Genomic DNA, 23,475 nt, shown 5'->3' on the forward strand with positions numbered 1-23,475 from the left:
GAGAGTGGGTCATAACAAGCATATTTCACACAGCAACCAATGTCCGCAGGCGCACAACATGCTATTCGAACCATCATGGTAGCAGGTCTGCAGGACTACAATTTCAATGCATTTGTGACATCAACATAAAAAAGTCAGCAGGTTGAAGTTTTATGACCTTTATTTGCAAATGCTGTTGTCGATATAGTTGCGAAGATTCCAGGCAGAACAATGCTATGGGTTTTCCACCTCTTACTGTGGCGCGGACTCAATTCTTTGTGCTGTGCGAATGCCTGTTTGATAGGTGTTGCGGAGAGAGTGCATTCTGCAGAGTATGGTTCACCCTGCTTCAGTTTGCCATCACTCATGTGTTTGCTACTGTGTGGAGCAGACAGGAAGTGGAGAGCTATTCTTGGGAGGAAAGGGCATGCACTTTACTTATGTGACATCAGATGGAGTTGCTCATACAGCCCAGCATTTATATGTTCAGTGGTTTCCAAATAGACAAGTGCCAGATCTGCACACATTTACTGCCATTCACAGGTCCGTACGAGAGACAGGTTCACTTGAGGTACATTTTCCACCGGCACGTTCTTGTAATAGCACATATGCATTTAAGGTCTAGTTTGAAACCCAATGTATTCATTTTGTGTTAGTGGTGTGAAGCACACAGACATGGTTGTCAGCACACAATGCATACACCAGGTTTTGAAGAGAAACCATTAGCACTACTGGAAAACACACTCTCAACAGGCTCACAGTGTGTTGCATGGGAAATGGGTGTAAGCAATTCCACAATTTGGTGTGTATGGTATGAAGATGATTTGCACCCCTGCTGTTTTCAAAAGGTTCATGCCCTTAACCCAGACAACTTTCCACATCGAATTGAATTCTGTGAGTGGTTTTTGCAAAGGTGTACCATTCAAATGGACTTTCCAAACCAAGTACTTTTTATGGGCCCGCAGCTCGTGGTCGTGCGGTAGCATTCTCGCTTCCTGCACCCTTGTTCCCGGATTCGATTCCCGGCGGGGTCAGGGATTTTCTCTGCCTCGTGATGACTGGGTGTTGTGTGATGTCCTCGGGTTAGTTAGGTTTAAGTAGTTCTAAGTTCTAGGGGACTGATGACCATAGATGTTAAGTCCCATAGTGCTCAGAGCCATTTGAACCATTTTGAACTTTTTATGGATGAGGCATCCTTCACACGAAAGGATATGTTCAACAGCCATAATCAACAATTGTGGACATGGCAAAATCCGCACACCATCTTTAGTCATTGTCATCAAGATCACCTCACTGTCAACATTTGGTCCGGCTTGGTAGGTGATAATCTAGTTGGTCCATACATGTTTCCCCATCGCCCGAATGCAACAGATACTTAATCTTTTTATGAAAAAGTCTGCCAGAGTTTTTGGAACATGTTCCACTCAGCGTGAAACAGTGAATGTGGTACCAACACAATGGTACACCTGCACTCTTCACACACACAGTGCAGATGGATTTGGATGAAACTTTTGATGAGAACTGGATAGGGCATGGCATGGCATGGCCTGCATATTCTCCTCGATTGAGACTGATGAAGACCTGATAGCGTGCATTATGGTAGCCTCCGGTGTAATTTCCATTTTGCCAGAAGTGTTTGAACGAGAGCGACAGTCACTTTTGCATCACTGCACAGTAATTTCATGCACTTTTAGTAACTATTTTCAAATAAAGGTTATAAAACTCCATCCCAACTACTCATTTACCTTGATGCCACAAATACATTGAAAATGTTGCCCTGCAGACCTGCTACTATGACAGCTCAGGTAGCATGTTGTGTGCTCATGACAGCTCAGATCGCATGTTGTGTGCCTACCCTCTGAGTGGGATGTTACGCTGTTCAATGACACCAAGTGCCGTACAGTAAGGTTGGTTGTGATGTGAAATGTGCTTGTTATGACCCGCTCTACCAGCCCTCTCATTTTCTACATTCATTTCAAGTAAACAGTGTATATACTGTTGGTGGTTGTTACATTTGTTCTCAGTTGGGCAGAAATCCAGTGACTGATAGACAAGGTAGGATTTGGCAAGCACGAAGATAAGCAGTACAAACTCTTGCCCTCTGCCAGGCGCTTAAATGTGATTTGCAGAGTATCCATGTAGATGTGTGCTGGGCAGGTACTATCTAGCTTAAATGTGAGCCCAGGATAGCCTACCACGAAGGGCAGCAAAACAGGGCATATTGTCACGTAGAAGAAGGTGTAGTTAGATGAATGATGAACACTAACTTCACTTAATGAAGGTTTATTCAGCACTTGCACATACAAGAGTGCGGAGCAAACTGCCTCCAGCTAGAACGCATACGGTATATATACAGTTACAGAACATTCCAGTACAATGATTCTTGACATTTGTGGATACTTCTTGAATGTACTCGAACTGAATATAGAAATTAAAATTTTATAGTTCAGGTGAGTTGTGAACTCACGACCCTCCATGCAACAGTCTAGTATCATAACCACTACACCATGGTGACTGTGCTACTCACAAGGGAACCTCCCCATTGCACCCCCCTCAGATTTAGTTATAAGTTGGCACAGTGGATAGGCCTTGAAAAACTGAACACAGATCAATCGAGAAAACAGGAAGAAGTTGTGTGGAACTATGAAAAAATAAACAAAATATACAAACTGAGTAGTCCATGCGTATGATAGGCAACATCAAGGATAGTGTGGGCATAGTAGCGTTGTGGTGCCGTGGTTAGTGTGAGCAGCTGCGGAACGAGAGGTCCTTGGTTCAAGTCTTCCCTCTGGTGAAAATTTTTACTTTCTTTATTTTCGCAAAGTTATGATCTGCCCGTTCGTTCATTGATGTCTCTGTTCACTGTAAAAAGTTTAATGTCTGTGTTTTGCGACCGCACCGCAAAACCGTGCGATTAGTAGACGAAAGGACGTGCCTCTCCAATGGGAACCGAAAACATTTGATCGCAAGGTCATAGGTCAACCGATTCCTCCACAGGAAAACATTTCTGATATATTCTATACGATACTGGTGACGGCATGTGCATCACATGACAGGAATATGTTGTCGAACCACCTAACTTGTACACTTGGCGAATGGGTAAAAAGATTCTTCTGCCTTGCCCGATTTAGGTTTTCTTGTGGATGTGATAATCACTCCCAAAACAGTGATGAAAACATAAGAGTTTGTCATATAAACTGCAGCAAATGAATGCAACAGTTTCACAGTCGCACAGTTTTCCCTGTGCTCTGTCAAAACATATGTTTTTAACGTTTTCATATTTTTCCCTGTGTAGACCGTCAAATCCTGCACATGTCCAAGCAAATCTGAACATGTCCTGGAATTTTGGAGAGTGAAGTTGATTATATGTGAGTGCCTGAAGTTTGATAATTGTCTGAAAATAAAAAATTAAACTTTTCACTCGAGGGATGACTTGAACCAAGGACCTCTTGTTCCGCAGCTGCACACGCTAACCACGAGACCACGGCGCTCCTAAGCTCATACTTTCCTTCATATTTGTCTATCTTCCACATTGACTACTCAGTTTGTATATTTTGCTTATTTTTTCATAGTCCCACACAACTTCTTCCTGTTTTCTCAATTGATTTGTGTTCAGTTTTTCAAGGCCTATCCACTGTGCCAACTTATAACTAAATCTGAGAGGGGTGCGATGAGGAGGTTCCCTTGTCAGTTTCTCCTGCGACATTGCGCTCTCCTTAAGAGAACAGCGTCTCGGTGTTATGTCCCCCTTGTCTGGGAACAAGTCATCGGTCCTGCATACTCCGACTCCCAATGACTGGTGTTTGCCCTGGTGGTGATCTTAGAACTTACTTTGCCGCTACGCTCTTCATCACATTTCCGTTTGTTGCCTGTTACTGGAGCTTCAAATTTATCCTGGGTTGCAGGATCCTTATAGGGCTTCATTCGACGGACAGGGACCGTATCTCTGATCTTTCATCATCTTGTGTTGGAGTTGAAATCTTCATCTTCGTAAGTAACATCAGACAACTGTTTTACAACCTTATGAAATCCAAAGTAGTGCCTGAGGAGCTTCTCAGAGAGACCAACCTTCCGAACAGGAGTGAAGATCCAGACGAGGTCACCAGGCTGGTAGGCAACAGGGCGGTGGCTCACGTCATACCTTCGGCGATCATTTTCTTGAGCGTGTGGAGTCGAGCTAACTGCCGAACTTCGATGTAGTCGTCGTTCACATAAGGGATGTAACGGAAACACAGTGTCCATCATCGCAGTCACTTCTTGCCCTGCACCACGAAAAATGGTGTAAATCCTCTGGTGCCTTGTTTGGCAGTGTTGTAGGCAAACGTCACGAAAGGTAGCACCTCATCCCAGTTGCTCTACTCAACATTGACGAACATTGATAGCATGTTGGCCAAAGTCTTATTAAGGCGTTCAGTAAGCCTGTTGGTTTGCGAATGGTAGCCAGTCGTCATGTGATGAGTAATGTTGCACCGACAGTTTATCTCTGTCACAAGATTCGATTGAAAAACGTTCCCTCTATCTGTAATTAATGACCTGGGGGCACCATGTTTTAATACAATGTCTTCCACAATAAATTTGGCTACCTCGAATACTTCAGCTGTTTTCACGACTTTTGCAGTGGCATAGCATGTCGGATAATCAGTGCAAACAATAACCCATCTACTGCCTTTAGCAGACGTTGGAAAACATCTGAGGAGGACAATCCCAACACGCTGGAAAGGTGTTTCGGCTCATGGAATTGGTATGAGTCAGCCAGGTGGTTTCTGAGGAACTGCCTTTCTCCCTGGCACTCCAACAGTGCAACACACAGTATGGGACACACTCAAATAAACCTGGCCAGAAAAATCTCGTGTGGATCCTATTGTGTGTCTTAATAAATCCTAAATGTCTGGCCTCAGGTGTGTCATGGAATTACTGTAGAACATCTGAGATCCTGTGTTTAGGAATCACTGGTAGCTACCTCTTTCCAAATGGATCAAAGTTTTTCTTGCAAAGTTATCCATTACCTACCTTAAATTGTCCTTTTACATCCTCTGACCGATTTAAGGCAAGCATAATTTGAGATATCATGGCGTCCTTCTTCTGCTCAGCAGAGAGACCCTGGAGTGCAGTGAGACAGTCACCGTCTTCATCAAAGTTTTGATTGCCTTGCACAGGGTTTCTTGAGAGACAGTCAGCATCTTTGTGTTTTCTTCCACTCTTGTACACTATGGTAATGTCATACACTTGAAGAAGTAGTGCCCACCTGGCGAGTCGTCCTGTTGGATCCTTAAGACCTGTCAACCAACAAAGTGAATGATGGTCTGTAACAACTGTGAATGGCCTTCCATAGAGATACTGTCAAAATTTGCAGATTACAGTAAGACATTCTCTTTCTGTAATTGAGTAGTTTCTCTCAGCTTTTGTAAGTGTCCTAGAAGCATGGGCTATAATCTTCTCTTTTCCATCCAAAATTTGCACCAGAACAGCACCGATCCCATACCCACTGGCATCTGTGTGTAGTTCTGAGAGTGCTCTCTCATCATACAGACCAAGTACAGGGTCAGTCGTCAGAGCTTTTTGCAGCTCTTCGAAAGAATCTTGTTGAGCACCACCTCAGATAAATTTAGCATCGACTTTTAACAAATGTTGGAGTGGCCTGCCTTCGATACAAAAGTCTTTGATAAAACAACAGTAATAAGAACATAATCCGAGGAGGCTTCTCACATCTCTAATACTTTTAGGAATAGGAAATTCCATTATAGATCTCAACCTTTTCTGGGTCTAGTCACACACCTCACACCTTCGTTTGACACAAGGTGTCCAAATATTTTGATTTTTTTCGCTTCAAAGAGACACTTTCTTGAATTAAGTTTCAGTCTGCCTTGTTGGAGACACTTAAGAATGGCCATCAGTCTTTTTACATGTTCATCAAATGTCTCTGAGAACACTATAATGTCATATAAATAATAAAAACACATTGTCCACTTCAGGTGACTTAGAAGATTATCCATCATCCGTTCAAAAGTTACTGGTGCATTACACAAACCAAACGGCATTACCTTAAACTCATACAGGCCCTCAGGGATGATGAATGCAGTTTTCTCACAGTCAGCCTCATCTACTTTGATTTGCCAGAACCCCAAGTACATGTCCATGGTTGAGAAAAACTTAGCCCCCTTCAGACAATCTAGTGTACCGTTAATTCGTGGAAGGGGGTAAACGTCCTTTTTACTTATCTTATTAAGCTTCCTGTAATCAACACAAAAGTGCCAACTGCCATCCTTCTTCCTGAAAAGAACCACTGGTGATGACCATGGGCTCCACGAAGGCTGAATGGTGTCATTCTTCATCATTTTCACTACCTCATCGCAAATTATTTGGTGTCCCATTGCTGACACATGGTATGCTCTCTGGCTTATTGATTGGTGGTCTCCAGTGCAAATCCGGTGCTTCGCCGTCAATTTGTCTAATATGCTCTTCACCTGTAGATTGAAGCATTCAGAGAACTCATGAAGAATCGCAAGTAGCTTCTTCTGTTGTTACTTAATGAGATCTGGTGATGCGTGAGCTAGAAGATCTTGTCTCATAGTGGTAGTGCTAATTTCGCCCACAGACTCTGCGTGGGAGGTTTCTATGATGTTCAGCTGTTTGGCAATTAACAGCTCAGCGTTTGCTATGCACATGCATCTTGGAAGGATCTGTGGTTCTCAGTGACAGTTAAGTTAACTATCCACAATTCATCGATTCCATTCTTAAACGAGATGACAGAGGCTATCGTGAACAAGTTATTCTTCATTGGTATGCTTCTCCTACATTCCACTACAAGATCCATGGGTTGATGCATGGCATGACACATGACAGTTACCTTTCTAGCACTGATTGCAGGAATGATCACTTCATCCAGCACACATAGTCTCCACACACTTGGATACACATCTTCCTGACCACAGTATCTCATCTCGTCTAGCATAATCTTCGAGCGACCACAATTTATAATTGCCTGAGATGCTTTCAAAAAGTCCCATCCGAGAATAACATCATGACTTCACTCTTTTAAGACGTTGAATTCTAAGGGATGTGTATGGCCACTTATACCCACATGAATGACACATCTTCCTGTAGGTTTGACATATTTCCCATTAGCCACCTTCAGCAGAGGTGTTTTGGTGTCGATAAATAAGGTTTTCTGCAACTGGCGATGGTACTCCTCCGAAATGACTGAATATGATGCTCCAGAGTCCACAAGAGCTTGGGCTGGTCAGCCATCCATGAGGATATCGACGTAGTTTCCTATCATTTTTGTAGTGATCGATGGTGGAGGATTTTTCTCTTCGGCGGCCCCACCTCCAAGGAAGGTCGCACCCCATAGTTTTCCAGGTTGTGGCAGCTAGGTGGTCGGCTGGAGCGTCTAAACGGCAATGGAGACCTGGATCAGTGTGTTGGGGAGCGTCCTCTCCAGCGCCTAGCTTGTGGCAATGGTGTCCTGCACCAACATCTTCTTGTTCATCTTTGTCATCCCGTCGGCTAAGATCACTCTGCTGTCTTCTGGCGCGGGCATCATCAAATATCCAATGCATTTCTCGACAATAGTGGACCACATGTCCCGGTCGTCTGCAGTGGAAACATACTGGTTGGTTGTCCTGGATCCTACAGATGTCAGTCTTCCTTGGTGCCCAAACAGGTTCCTCATGTGGCATTGTAGGAATGTAACTTTGCCTGGGTCTCGACTTTTTCACCGTTTTAAAGGGAAATGAAGGATGAGAGATTGGGTTCAATGTCTGTTCCACTTCCTCCCTTATGACCTCTTGAAGCATCTCAGTTTTTTGCTCACCGTCCAATCCAAGTGCCTTCTGAACTTCCTCTCTCACTATCTGATTAAGAACACTTGTGAAATCATTATTATGAAGATGCCGGCCGTGAAAGCTTACATGTTATGACTTGTGAAATCAGTTCCTTCCTCCATCACAGATACGATACGACGTTTGGAAGCTGTTCAAACTTCTTGCGTGTAATTCTTTTTTGATGCAGTTTCTCGATATACTGACACCATTTTATCATTTTATGAAGTTGTCTGCTGTCGAAACCTCCTTCAGGAGTAGGGCTTGATACATGTCCTCAGCAACACTCTTCATGAGATGTGCAACCTTATCTTCCTCCTTCATTCTAGGATCCCCTATTTTACACAGCTCCAAGATGTCTTGAATGTAGGATGCTGTAGTTTCTCCTTGACGCTGTGCCCTGCACTTTATCTTCAGCCTTGCACTTCTGTCATTGTGTGTCGCCGAAATACTTACGCAGTCCTGCCTGTAATACTTCCCAACTTGTGAACTTCTCCTCGTTGTTCTCATACCATTGCTTGGCAGTGCCCTCCAAGTAGAAAAATATGTTAGCCAAACACACGGTGTCATTCCATTTGTTAAATTTGGCTATACACTCAGATACCTTCAGCCACATGTTTGGATCTTGGCCATCGTCTTCAGAGAACCCGGAAGGATGTCTATGTGGTGGCACACAGTTGCTGCCATTGTAACATCCTCTTCTCCTTTTGTCTCCGGTAGATTGCGATCTGTTGAATATGGCTCAAACTTGGATTTCTCGCCACTTAAATGGCGGCTCTGTTGTGGCCTGATGGGAGCCACTGTGTCATCAATAATGTGCACTATCACAAGTTCCAATACCCAGCGTCCGCACCAGAATAATGTCATGTAGAAGAAGGTGTAATTAGATGAATGACGAACACTAACTTAACTTAACAAAGGTTTATTCAGCACTTGCACATACAAGAGTGCAGAGCGAACTGGCTCCAACCAGAACATTCACAGTTTATATACAGTTACAGAACATTCGAGTACAATGATTCTTGACATTTGTGGATACTTCTAGATTGAATGTACTCGAATCGAATATAGAAATTAAAATTTTACAGTTAAGGTGTGTTTTGAACTCACGAGCCTCCATGCAACAATCTAGTATCATAACCACTACACCACAGGGGCTGGGCTACTCAGCTTCTTCTGTGATAATATAATATAGCGAATGTACCACTGTGCTGTAAGGGTGCCATGGATGACCATGAAAGGGATCATATTCTACACGCCGTTTTGTTGCCCTTGATGGCAAGCCATCCAAGGCTTACATTTCAGCAAGATAATGCCTGCCAGCACATGGTGATATTACTTGTCTTTGTGCTTGCCAAAACCTACCTTCACCAGAAAAGTTGCTGGATCTCTCCCAAATTGAGAACATTTGGAACATTATCCCTCCAATCAGCTTGGGGTTTTGACAGTCTAATGCTCCATTGGATAGAATTTGGCACAATATCTCTCGGAAGGACATCCAACAACTCCATCAATCGATGCCAAACCTAATAACTGCTTACATAAGGGCCAGGCGTGGACCAACACATTTTTGACTTGCTCATTGTGTGAAGTGCGTTCTCCTGAATAAATCATCCAACTGTAGCCACAAACTTCCTGAGATTCCTAAACATGATAACATAGACCTTAATAACAAGGAGAATTGTGTCAAGATTAGTGGTTAAAAAAAAAAAGAGGTTGTGAATACTTCACGATTCCATAGCTCTGGGATTTGGTAAAGGGAAGTGGAGCCAAATGGGAGTTTAAGAATTACCATAATGTTACCAGGTCGTGATTGGTTCAAAAAGGATGTAGATCATAAATGCAGGGTGTATGAAACTATTTAAGATGAAGTCCATTGTGTACATGTAGGCTGTCTTTGATTGGTAATGTGGGTGATGAGAAAATGATTCAGTTGAGGGAAGTGAGTAAATAAAAACAGATTCTTTCCAAGTTCAGTATGGTTAAACTTTATCTGAGAACTGAGACTGAGGCCTTTTGACGGAGCAGAGCCTTCTACAATAGTCAAAGTTTTTTCAAGATAGATTAACAATGTTGCTGGTATTTTTGAGAGTGTGTTCAGGCATAGTGTGTTTTATAGGACATGAATGAAGTTTCTGGGGATGTGGAAGCTGCCATAGCGATGCAACACCAAGAGTTGGGAGCTATGTCGTGTCCACAAGGCAAGTGCATGGGAGTGAAGGGTTCTTTGGAGGGGAAGGGGTAGTGCCAGGCAGGAGTAGCTTAGATATCTTCCCCAGATGTTATTGAGAATGTTGCTCCAGCTGTTGGAAGGCAAGGGTCTTGGTATCAGAGATGAGATGCAGTAAATTATTGTCACAAAGTTGAAGGATGTTGCAAAAGGAGTGACTTTTATTTTGTGACAAAGATTTCATGTATATTATCTATTAGATTATAGTTGTTGCCCTCCAACAGCTGAAACAACATTCTTAGAGTTCAGTGTTAAAAAAATTATTCCTGTGCAACATTGACACTTGTTGACTGGGGAAAAACAGCAAGCACTGCAGAAATGAGCCTAATATTCTCTCTGTGTATAGTGTTACCGCAGAGGGATTCACATCACCTTATGTAGGCACTCAACATTAAATAATAATTTTCTAGATATTAAATATAATCAAGCAAATATTTAACAAGACAGAAAGACATAAAACATGTAACAACACATTCTTTGAATATTATCAAGAAAAGTGACACAGTGGTAAGACACTGGACTCATATTCGAGAATTGGTGTTTCAAATCCCTGTCTGGACATGCAGATTTAGGTTTTTCATGATTTCCCCAAATTAAGGCAAATGCAGAAATGATTCTTGTGTAAGGCCATCCTTTATTTATCCCAACTTTGTTTGTAATGACATCATTGTTGATGGGATGTCTAATCCCATCTTCCTTCCTGCCTTGAATATTTCCACTGCTAATTGGAGACATTCATTAATACTGAACTCCATTTGACACTAACTCAGTTATATAGACTGTTCAAAAGAATTAGGGGAACGCGTTTATCAATGTCGTGTATGTTAAAGGTACGGGTGATCTTATTTCATGGCTTCAGATATTCACTTTCAATGTAGACAGTGATTAAAATCGTTCACCATGTATTGGCTTTGTTATGCAATATAGTGTCACATGACCCCTCAAAAGGATGTGTCCCAGTGTTTTCTAGTTGAGGTACACAGATGGCAGTTGTCATTTGTGGACATTGTATTCAACCAAGGACATGCAATGCAACACCTTGTTGCAGTGCAAGTTGCAAGGGTTGTCAGTTCGATCAAAAAAGAATAGGCTTTCAGTTGTGTTGCTGCAGATGCCAGTGCCTCTCCATGTGTCAGCCTTAGATTGTGGACAAGGGAAGACAGGTCAGTACACATGGCGAGTTGGACAAGATCATCGACGCATTACAACCCCACCTGAAGACCAATATCCTGCCATCTCTGCATAGTGGTGTCACTTGGATACAGCCAGAGCACTGCAAGATGATCTCATAAGGATCACTGGAGCCACTGTGTCCAATCAGATTGTAACGAACAGGATGCGACAAAGGACCTTATGACCCTGTTCAAGTATCCTGCTTGACATGACAACATCTTGCAGCTTGCCTTCAGTTCTGAAGCTCCCATGTTAATTGGCAACTTCGTCACTGGTGAAATGTGTTATTCACAGACAAGTCCAGGTATCCTTGGACGCAAGTTGATTCCATGTTCATGTGCAGAGACCCTTGGTGAGTGGTACCTACCAAATGCTGTCCAGGAAATATACAAGTTTCCATGGTTCTCTGATATTGAGGGGAGGCTTGAATGTTGACAGGCATTTAGATCTTGCCATTGTCCATGGTTGCCTTACAACCACACAGTACATCGAACAGACCCTGTTGGACTATTTATTAGCTTCTGTTTAAGGTGTTAGTCATGAATTCCTTCTAATGCCAGGGCCTATAAGATGTGCAGCAGCACAATGTCTTGCAAAGCCTGGACACTAAAGTAATGGAATGGCTGGTAGTGATTCTCTATCTAAACCTCATATTGCATATGTGAGACACACTTGGCAGATGTGATCGTGGTCATCCTGTTCCACACAGACTTCCCAATAAATCTCATGAAGAATGGGAATGGATATCACAGGTTGACTTCCATTATCTGGAGCATCCCACATAGGTGTCAGGCAGACATAAATGCTCACAGAGGGCATACATGTTGCTGAAGCTCTCAAAGTCCAATGAAAAGCACCCAGGATGATGGGATGAATGATTGATGCCACTTTGTTTTCAACACCTGTTAGACATTTCAATCTTAGTGATTGAGGGTGTTATGATGTTTTGTGTATTTAATTTTTGGAAGATAAAGGTATAATTTGGTAACATACTGAGTCCCCAATTATTGCTCAATAGAGTATGGCAGATACCCAAAATAATGTTCCCCTAATTATTTTGGGCAGTGTCTTTGTTTTTAGGGTTCCATGCCTCAATTGGTAAAAACAGAGCCCTTATAAGATCAGTTTGTTGTCAGTCACTCAGTCTGTCTGCCTGCCTGCCTGCCTGCCCAACTGTTTAGACCCTTGTTTGCAGGAACAGGTAGAGTATCAAGTTGAAACTCATGTCATGTACTAAGATCTATGGTCCCTTGGCGGAATGAAAAATTTAAGATTTTATGTCACCCACTCGAAAGAGACTGCCATTTATGTCACATATTTCGATACTTACAAACTCGTTCCTCAAACCCTATAGAGTACATCCTGGTGATGTAGGATCATGAAATATGACAAGAAGCAAGGTTTCACAGTACAAGTAAAAGAAAAAGAAAACTGAAAATTGTTAACTTGTAATTCTATCACATCAAATAAATATTTTTGTGTCATTTTTGTCTGTCTGCCTGTCTATCCATCTGTCTCTCTGTTAAGACCTCATTTTCTCAGAATGGGTAGAGATATCTAAAAGAAATTTGTCACATGCTAAGGTCTATGGTCCCTTGGCGGTGTAAACAAAAATTCAATTCAATCAAAATGTACAGCCATATCACACGAAAAACATTCTTTTACTCTGTGTTGTCCATCTATCCATATGTTAAGGCCCCTATTTCTCAGGAATGGGCAGAGGTATCTAGTTGAAATTTGTGTCAGATACAAAGGCCTTTGGTCCCTTGACAGTGTAAATAATTTAAGCATCTAAGTCAATGAAGTCAAAAGATATGGATATATATGTCACGTATTTTGATACTCACAAAATGACTAATCTAAACCGTTAGATGAACTATCTACATACATGTTGGGCCTGAAGTGCATGCCTGGAAACCAAGAAGTTACAGGATTAAATCTCGATTTAAACATGGGTTTTTCAGCCTTTATTTAAGTCTATCCTTCACCTCTCAGTGATGTAAGGAGTCACCAGAAACATGTGGTTCAGTTTCCACATTAAACTGTAGGTCTTCTTTCCTCAGTTGGATAACTAGAGTAGAGTTAGGAACATGCAAGTCGCTGAAGTGCTGTCCTGTAGAAAGACTTGCACCAGGCCATTAAGCCACATGAAATAATAATAATAACTATTATTATTATTATTATCATTATTATTATTTATGTACATGGTTAAGTTTGTATGGAACCCTAAAGAGTCTTAATCACACTTGTCTGGATTTTTGTTATTTATGAAGAGAAATTACTGATGATTTAGAAATAATTAACATGATAGTGATAGTTTATTCAAGTGTCCTAGAAGTTGATTATGGCAGCATACCTGAATAAAATCTTAACTGAATGTTCAAGTTGTATCATTTCAAATAGAATTCTCAAGCTACTGACATCTGTCTTTAGTAGAAAAGCTACTGATTGTCAGGGCTGTTATGAGTTTTGTCTATACAAGCAGTGTCGACAACTTTCATGATACAAAAATTGAAGGTGAACAGCAGAGAAAGGAAAGGGAAGGGATTATTGATATCACCTGCATCAGGTATTTACACAGAATCAGTGGCAATGAGTGAAAATGTATGCCAGACTGGGATTTGAACCTGGAATCTCCTGCTTACTAGGCAGTTGCCTTAACCACTGCAACACCTAGGCATAGTGTTGTATCACAACTGCACAGACTATTGTGGGACACCTCTCGGCCAACCCACACTCCCGCCTAAAGCCGTCCATCTGCAGTCCCTGTCCACGTTCACCATGCTCGCTGTTTTGAGACTCCCACAGGAGGTCAGATGTAATCTTGCGTCCACACTGAAGAAGGTGGATTTGTTGCCCATTGAGGCAAATCAATTATATGAATACATGGTGTCTGTTCTTTAGGACATACCTTTCTGTTGGTCGTGGTTTTACCGCAATGCGCGCGCACACACACACACACACACACACACACACACACACACACACAAGTTTACGGCAAGCCAGTCACAGTAATTTCCTATTGAATAAAAGGTGAGGATGCATGCAAGGAAACCATATATCAGCTGTGCTGCAGTTATTGTGCAGCATTCTCTGAGGACGTGACAGCTAATCACTCATCTACCCACCTGCTGCAAGCCAATCATAGTCATATTCTATTGATAAAAATGTAGGGATGCATTTAAAAGAAACCATACCATATACTAACTGTGCTGCAGTTACTGTTCAGCATTCTTTGTGGAAATGGTGGCTAACCAGTTGTCTACCCACATGAAAACAGCTCAGCTGCTGTTAACTGAAAACAGTCACTAAGTTGCTAAACATGCTGCACACTACAACACCATTTCCCGCAACCATATCACCAGCACCTATAGTTTGTACCACTGGCAATTCCAACCCCAGAGCCTGCACCAATTTACAGTCTTGCCATTGCCACTGAGTCAGCTGGCCTCCTCCCACGCCTCACTACATTTAATTCCTTATTATTTCAATTTCTTTCAGCTCATGTTTGGTGCCCTCCCTGCTGTCACATTGATTTCCCTGGCCTAATCCTCCACTAAAACCCATCTTCGTCTGCCCCTCTCTACTCTCTTTTCCTTGCCCTTTCCTCTACTGCCATTTTGCACCCCCAGTCTCCTCTATCCTGAACTGTATTCTTCTTTCCTTCCTGTTTCCACCTCTTTATCTCCATACTTCATGTCTCTCCCTCCCCCTCCCCCCCCCCTCTCTCTTTCTCTCTCTCTCTCTCTCTCTCTCTCTCTCTCTCTCTCTCTCTCTTAGTGTGATTGTGAGTGTGTGAGAGGGAGAGAGAGAGTAACCTCTTTTTTTTTTAATGTTTGTTTTTAAAGAAATTGTATTATTTGCTGACATTTCCTTTTGACCTGCTGCTTACATCACGTTACATCAGTTAATACAATTTTTGATTGATGAGACATGTATTCTGCTCAAGAAGTTGAGAATACTTGTCAGCTATGTTATGTCAGTGTGTTAGTAACCTACAACTTCAAGTCTTATAGTAATATGTTACTGTTGTGTTATATTATGACTAAGTTAGAATTATGATATAATCTGTTTTAATATAATTTCTTAGACTTTCCCGGCAATTTTGTGACATCTCGTTGAATCGGGTGTACTGCCGGTGGTCTCCGTTTTTCTAACACAATATTTCGCGTTGTACCTCGGTGCCTTCATCAGGTGCTTCCTGTGACTGAACGACAGGCTGACCATGTCCCGTATTTATGTCTGGATGGTATCTGGTGTTCCCTACGCCATCCGTTCCCTCTGTGACCGTGTCAGTTGGTCGCCAGATGTTCTGTCTTCCGTCCATGCCCGCTTACGCTGTTTTCCCCAGTGGCGGCCATTTCATGGCATACCCTACCAGGTCGGCACCTGCCAGGCATGTTCCTGGCACTGTCAACAGGGTGTGTTTACTGTTGTTGACCGTTCAGACTTTCTCCAGCACCCCTGTCATTTTCCTGGTCTTGTGTTTTCTTCCGTTGTTTTTGTAATAGGTCCAAAGCTGGGTTCCATGCCATGCTAAGTTGGTATCGAGCTTCCCGGTTTATCAAGTTCTCTGTCATCTTGATTTCAATCAATTTGGTGATGACGCTATCCCAAAATTTGGGGGTCTGAGATAAAATCCCGGTTTTATCATAATTCATGGTGTACTCAAGTTCCAAGCAATGTTCTGCTATTGCCGATTTAGTAGCTTGTTGTAGCTTGCTATGCCTTTGGTGCTCTTTACATCTTATATCAAAGGTCCTGGTGGTCTGGCCAAGGTAAGAAATACCACATTCACATGGTATATGGTAGATACCAGGTTTTCTCAATTCCAGATCATCCTTAACCATTCCAAGAAGTGCCCTGATCTTGTTCAGTGGGCAGAACACACTCTTGATATTGTGCTTTTTCAGTATTCTGCTTATCTTAGCAGATATAGGTCTTGTGTATGGTAGAAAGGCTACCCTCCTGGTCTCTTCTTGTTCATCTCCCTCAGTATCAGGTTGCCTGGAGGGATGTAGCACGTTGCGGATGTCCCTTGTTGAGTATCCGTTGTCTGCAAACACTTGCGGTAGGTTTTCTAACTCTGCTGCCGAGCTGTCTGAATCAGGAAGTGTTTTGGCTCGGTGAACAAGTGTTCTCAGCACCCCATTCTCCTGCGCCAGATGATGGCAGCTGTCAGCCTGTAGGTATAAGTCAGTGTGTGTAGGTTCTCTATACACACTATGGCCTAATGTGCTATCTGTCTTTCTTTTCACCAGGACATCCAGGAAAGGAAGTTGACCATTATTTTCTAGTTCCATTGTGAACTTAATGCTGGGGTGTCTCGAGTTCAGATGGTCAAGAAACTCGTGCAGTTTTTCCTGAACATGTGGCCAGATGACAAACGTGTCATCAATGTACCTATAGAAACAGGTCGGCTTGTAGGCAGCGGTTGTAAGTGCCTCATCCTCAAATCTCGAATTAATCTATTTAAATGGTGTATGTGACAATAATAATTTTTAACATTAAACACCTAGTGTTAGTGCATCAAATTATTATGTTTATGCAACCATGCTTCTTCCATGCAAAGGGTGTGGAAAGGTACAGATGTTTCTTCGTCTAGCACTTAGTTTCAGCCTCTAGCAAAGTGACACAGATCCTGTCACTACCCCTTGGGGCCATTGTGTCGAAAAGAAGAGGATTTGTATATCTGGCACAGAGCCACAAATCTCCATCCACACCTTCTCTTGTCACATTGCTCTCCTTCATTGTTATTTCACCCCAAGCTACCTCTCTATCCGGCCATGATCCCCAATCTCTTTAGGCTTTGGTGATGGAATCCTGATTTTGCCACTGCTCTTAACATTCAAAATTGAAAGTTTAACAAATAATGTAATTCTCTGGACTCTTACACTAACCATTAATCAACTGTAGGGGAGTGCTTGTGTTTTCTCACCCTGTTAGTTGTTTCTATCTTAGAACTTCCATTGTCCTACTATCTTCATTATAGATGTACGTCTTATGGTGTACGATGTATTACTTTTTGTGTGGGAAGATGGTTTGATTTGCCTTGGATGCAGCGGCGTAAGTTACAGTAATGCTCAAAACTGATACTCACCTTGACTAGTTTCCATAATCGCACTTGAGTGTTGCTACTAAAGTCAATACAGATAGTTTCTATCTTTCTGGGTAGTATCACATTTTTAGAATGAATTAAGTGATGAAATGAGTTTGATTTTCTATTGCTCAGCTTTTAACTCTTATCTGCAACTGTAATTATGATTGTACTATCAATATTTTCTCTGGTGGTAAGGATTATAAGAAAATATTTTAAGTTTTTTTTTTCTTTCCATAGGCTAAATAGTGTGGTACAAGTAACTCCCTACCACATACAGCTGGACAGTCAGAATGCTCTGGACATAGTAAAAATGTATGATATAGTTGTGGATGCCACAGATAATGTTGCTACACGATATCTTCTCAATGATGCATGTGTCAAAGCAGGAAGACCACTTGTGTCAGGCAGTGCTTTACAGTTTGAAGGGCAGCTTACTGTTTATAACTATGAAGATGGGCCTTGTTATCGCTGCTTATTTCCTGTGCCACCACCACCAGAAACTGTTACAAATTGTGGAGACGGTGGAGTCTTAGGAGCAGGTTGTATGCACATAATCTACGTTTAATTGAAGATTTGTATCCAAAGACCTGTCAGATAAAGTAACATAATATGTTAAGCAGCTAAATGATCAAAAATTGTGCCTTTTCTGCATTTAATTGTGTTATGGACTGATTGATGCCCATAATTTACCGCACAAAAATTTTTTGATAATTATAGTACATATGAGTAATCACGAAGTTTTAATTATCATGTAAAAGAGTTATGTAATTATTTTTTGTTTCCTTTCATATACAAGTCTGCAGTCCTGATACACGTCACAATCCCAGTACCATACTACTGTATCATGCTGCTAGTGGAGACAAACAAAAATGGTGCAGCACTGTGATAAAATGGAGTACTTTGCAACCCGTGGAAGTGTACAGCAACAGTGCTCCGTCATATGTCAAAGTGGTGACAGGTGACATGCGAGCATCCAGTCTGATCAAACAAGTATGAACGATATTGAACAAAATGGAAGACGATCTCTCTGTGAAGAAACAGGAATTGCAAGATAAGCAGGGGCCCAGCACACCAGAATTGAGAAGATAGTGAAAAAAGTGAGAAAGGTGTCAACAACTTGCCAGCCATTTTAAATGAAGGGTCCCATGACTGCTTACACCCACTAAAAATGCCCAACAAACCAAGGTAGCAGCAGAATTATTGCAGCTGTGTCAGGCCGGTCCAGGTGACTTCTTCAGCCACCTAATCACCATGGACAGGTGTTGGGTGTATCACTATGAGCCTCACAACAAAGGAGTGGAAACATGTGGATTCACCTCTGCCAAAAAAGGCAAAGACCCAATCATTATCATGAAAGCTGATACTGAGCGATCTTTTCGAATTGTCATGGTGTAATGTTACTGGGTTATGCTTGCAGGAGACATACCATCACAGGAGCATATTACTGAAATCTCCTGACAAGGTTATGGAAAACTGACAGGGCAAAGTGTCATGGGAAGCTGCCTTAGAGGTTGTTTTTTGTTCTATGGCAATGTTCCATCTCATTCTACACCGGACCCAGTACATCCCACACCTATCCCCTTGTATTCTCTTGATTTCTTCCTCCTCCCTCAGGTGGAAAGACCATTGCATAGCAGACATTTTCAGAAGAACATTGAGGCAACTTTTGACAAGATGGATTGTTTTCTGAACAGTGAAAATGCAGATTGCTACAACAGAAATATCCACCAAGTAATCCACAGTTAGGAAAAATGAGTTGAAGCGTGACTATATGTAGGAGTAACATTATCACTATGTGTCAGGGTCACACATCGATTTTTTTGTTGTGGTAATTAAAACTTTGTGATTACACCACATACCATTGCAACATGTGTAACAAACCACAAATTTTATGGTAGACATTAGTCTCGTATATCTCAAGTAATGCTAACCCTATTGCTTTACAGCCTGAGATGTTCTACCAACATTTTGTTGACTTCCAGCCATACTTAAAACATGTTTTTCTGTGATTAGATTCTGAAGTGTACATTACAAAAACATAAAGAAGACTTGTGTTTAGTGATTAAAAATTCCTATTTAAAGTTCACCAGCTGCACAAATAATGGCCATTATGGACAAAGTGCCGGAAGACTTGCATGTGGAAGTCACATCACATGCCCATTAAAATGCCTGAAAAGTTTTAAAAATTAATTGTGTTGCTGTGGAAGCTTCATATACTTGAAAGATAGATGGAGATGTAGACATTAATATCTGTATGAAATAATGCTGAGGAAAATGTTCCGTGCTTAATGAATGCTACAAATTTCAATTCTAATCAGAATAGTAGATTGGACTTGGGGAATGTTTTCTGAAAAGACAGAGATTTCAGCCAGGAAAACAATAGCTGCTGATCTTTGAGGTTGTACCAGAAAGAATGCAAACAGGAACAGGACACATTATAAAACCTTTACAAGCCATTTGAACACAGAACAGTTCTCAAACTGTTCTACATGTTGTGTGAGGAGGAGATATTTCACCAGGACAATGTTTCAGTCAAACGGCAGTGGCCAAATGCCATGACCTGCAGTAAAAATCATTGCCTCATGTAACTTGTCCTCCCTATTTGCTCAGTCAAGGATTACTTTTCCTACTCCCTCATGAGTAGAACAGATTCATTGGACAAATTCAATACCAATTCTTCTGAAACTGGTACTGTGTAGGCTTTAGTGGTGGTAAATGGACATCTGTGCAAACTGCCACAAAACTGTCAAAAACTGCATTCAGTGAAAGGAATGTCAACATTGTACATTTGGGAAATGATGCTGCTGGAAGACGAGCTGAGAAGTAATGCTATTGGATGAAGAGCAGAGTATCCTGAAACTGATGCCTGTGAAGTTACAGAGAAAGATACAGCCATAACCTTTATAAACATTGCGGTGTGCCAGTGAGAAAAATCAAGCAAATCATCAAAAAAGCTGGGTCTTGCAAAGCTGTCCGTGGGCAAGGGGATGTAAGTTGACCTTGTGCCGCCAGGTGCTCAGTTCTGTAGTCCACATGACACCAACAATATGTATGATTGCTGAAGTATTGTGTCCACTAGACACTATATGTTGGCACTTCATCTGTAGACTGTTTCGATTTTTGGGGCGTAATTACAGAATGCAATGAGTTACGGTGTAAACAGTGCTGTACCACAGCTTGAACAAAACCAAGCCATGAATATTAAAGAAAATGCATTTAATGCTTTCCATAAAACCATAAGAAGCCTTGGTAATAAAAAGGATTAACTTCTCATAGTTTTACAGGAAAATTAATTGGACACATTGGAATGTCAGCAGTGAGTTGTGCCTGTATCAGAACATCAAATGAAAATCACTGAAATTAGACAGTTAATATTACTACTCTAAAACCAAGAATAAGAAATGCTGAAGGAGAGGCTGTATATGCAAAAAAAGAGTCGTAGGTGCTTTACACTAATACGTTAGATGGCCCTTTGAATACTGCACTGAAATTGGCAATCAGGACATACAAGCATATAGAACTGTCTATTTTTGGCTTCATATAGCATCTAGAGACATTTTCTATAAGGATACATGATCTAACCTGGAGCATCATCATATGCCGGTATTTTAATATTGATTTTCTATCATACAGCACCAATCAAGGACACACACAGTTTTTGATTCCAGCTTTTAACTGTTTGCAACAGTAAAATTTCCTATGAGAATTGAAGGACATAGTGCAACAGCTATTGACAGAATGCTTTTAGACCCAGTAATCTACTTTGATGTAGATGTAAACCAGTACTTAGTGATTTATCTGCCCATGACAGTTAAATGTTAACAATAAAAATATCCTAATCAGTTAGCTACAGATAATAGAAGAAAATTTGTGTGTCATAGGATCATAAGCAATGCTTCAATCGCATTGATTAGGTATAAACTACAGGAAGAACATCAGGGATCTGTACCAGTTAGGGTTGATAGAAGAGATAGAGAAGATCAAACGGAGAGCAGCACGCTTCATTACAGGATCATTTAGTAATCGCGAAAGCGTTACGGAGATGATAGATAAACTCCAGTGGAAGACTCTGCAAGAGAGACGCTCAGTAGCTCGGTATGGGCTTTTGTTGAAGTTTCGAAAACATACCTTCACCGAGGAGTCAAGCAGTATATTGCTCCCTCCTACATATATCTCGCGAAGAGACCATGAGGATAAAATCAGAGAGATTAGAGCCCATACAGAGGCATACTGACAATCTTTCTTTCCACGAACAATACGAGAGTGGAATACTAGGGAGAACCAATATAGGTACTCAAAGTACCCTCCGCCACACATCGTCAGGTGGCTTGCAGAGTATGGATGTAGATGTAGATGTATAAAGGAGAAAGCTAGATGGAAAACTCAACTCTTTTATAAACATATTCCTATTTCACCGTGTCATGTTTCTTCCTAAAACAAACAAAATTAACCACAAACAGTTACAAAGATTGGATAATTTCTGGTGTTAAAGTATTTTGTGCTAGGATGGAAAAGTTAATTATGTTGTGCATAGAACATATTAACAATAAATGTTATGATGTAGAACATGTCAGCTGAACATAAGCAGGAATACGTATTTGAGATGATGAAAAAATATTTATTTAGCTACATGCTGGACATTTACAGGGACATTTACAGTTTTTTCTATATCAGTGGCTAGATATTTCTGTTCAAGAATTCCTCTATGATGTTTAAAGAGTTGTTAAAGAGAAACGTCTTTAGTCTACATTTGAAAACACTTCTGATATCTGCTTACCTAATTCAGAGGACAAATGGTTGTTAAGTGTTGAAACTCCATTACCACCAGTATTGTAAAATACTACTATCAAAAAATTTGAATATAATATATGTTAAAATATAAAACACTCAAGAAATAAGTCTAAAACATTTTGGACATCATTAAGCTAGAAATAAACAAAAATATTGATCCAAATTAAATTGAGCAACAGAAAAAACTGTGGTATAAACGGTGTCACATTCAAATCACTGGACAGAAAATCCAGTTATTACTTCCACATAGTGGCAGTAAACATTGCACCAACTTACAGCTAACCACAGAAAGATGTAAAATAATCCAACATTCTTGTTTTAGATCAGCGTAGTGAGAGACACTTCTATGACAAAACATGCCAAACAGAGCATTAATTTATGTGATGACTCCATTTTAACATGTAATGCAGCTGGACACAAGGAACCTTACACAAATTATTTGATGTAGTGTAAGTCATTTCAGCCCATGTGCATGCCTGGAGCAGCTGATTAGGCACAGACACAGATTGGAAAGTGGCTGAAATGCAGGCAGTCTTGTATCCAGGTCATAGCATACTCCTCAGCCAAATGGATGCAGATAGGAGTGTTTAAGCAGCTTGCCTGTGTGTAGAATGTATGCAATAGAACCATCTAATAAGTAGCCATCACAACTTGCACACGAGTGTGAAGAGGAGCACCCTCGCTCCTGGGCCAGCATGATTCAATGTATGACCATAATGTCAGCTTCTGGTGTTAGCAGGTCATTTTTGCTTGAATGATATCACATACTACCGGGTGGTGCAAATAAAAGTAGCACATGAAAGTAAAAGGGGAATGCAGTGAAATTACAGACAGAAAGAACTGAAATGGACTTGCCATTTATTTACAATGAAAAATACATTTGTCATCAACTTCACAGATAATGTCTTGTAATACCTGTTTTGTGTGTGGATTTATTTAATATACCTTGCTCTTCAAGTGCCCCCGTAGGAAGAAATCAAATGTCATTAGATCCACCAAACATGGTGACCATAAACGTTTGCTGACAGTTCGTTCCTCAGTGAAGACATCATGGACTCATTCCAGAGGTACCTTAGATGTGTGGCATTTTGCCCATCTTGCTGGAAGAATCAGTTTTCCATTTCATATTCAGTGAGTTGTGTACAAAATTTATCTAAAATTTCCATATATGAGGGTATTATCAAAAAATATCAGTCTGACTCAAATGTTTCTGGTACACCACACTAAACGCTGTTTGTTTCATCGTGAAGTGGTTGCTGACTCACAGTATTAGGCCTCTCCATTGCCCAGTAGCTTGTGTTCTGTGAATTCACATGACCAAAAAGATGAAACTGTGCTTTGTCACCCATGCTGTAACAGAAAGGGTTTAACAAACTGTTGTT

General features: G+C 41.1%; 1 protein-coding gene across 2 annotated transcripts in view; it reads left to right on the forward strand.

The window, feature by feature from the left end:
* Nucleotides 1-23,475, forward strand: part of LOC126190979 (adenylyltransferase and sulfurtransferase MOCS3) — a 183,515-nt gene that overhangs the window by 129,775 nt on the left and 30,265 nt on the right. For both annotated transcript variants that reach the window (XM_049931649.1, XM_049931650.1), the window contains exon 6: nucleotides 17,540-17,841. In XM_049931649.1, coding sequence (XP_049787606.1) covers nucleotides 17,540-17,841 — 302 coding nt within the window. The remainder of the gene's footprint in view (nucleotides 1-17,539; nucleotides 17,842-23,475) is intronic.

Source organism: Schistocerca cancellata, chromosome 6 (genome assembly GCF_023864275.1).
Source record: "Schistocerca cancellata isolate TAMUIC-IGC-003103 chromosome 6, iqSchCanc2.1, whole genome shotgun sequence".
NCBI lineage: Eukaryota > Metazoa > Arthropoda > Insecta > Orthoptera > Acrididae > Schistocerca > Schistocerca cancellata.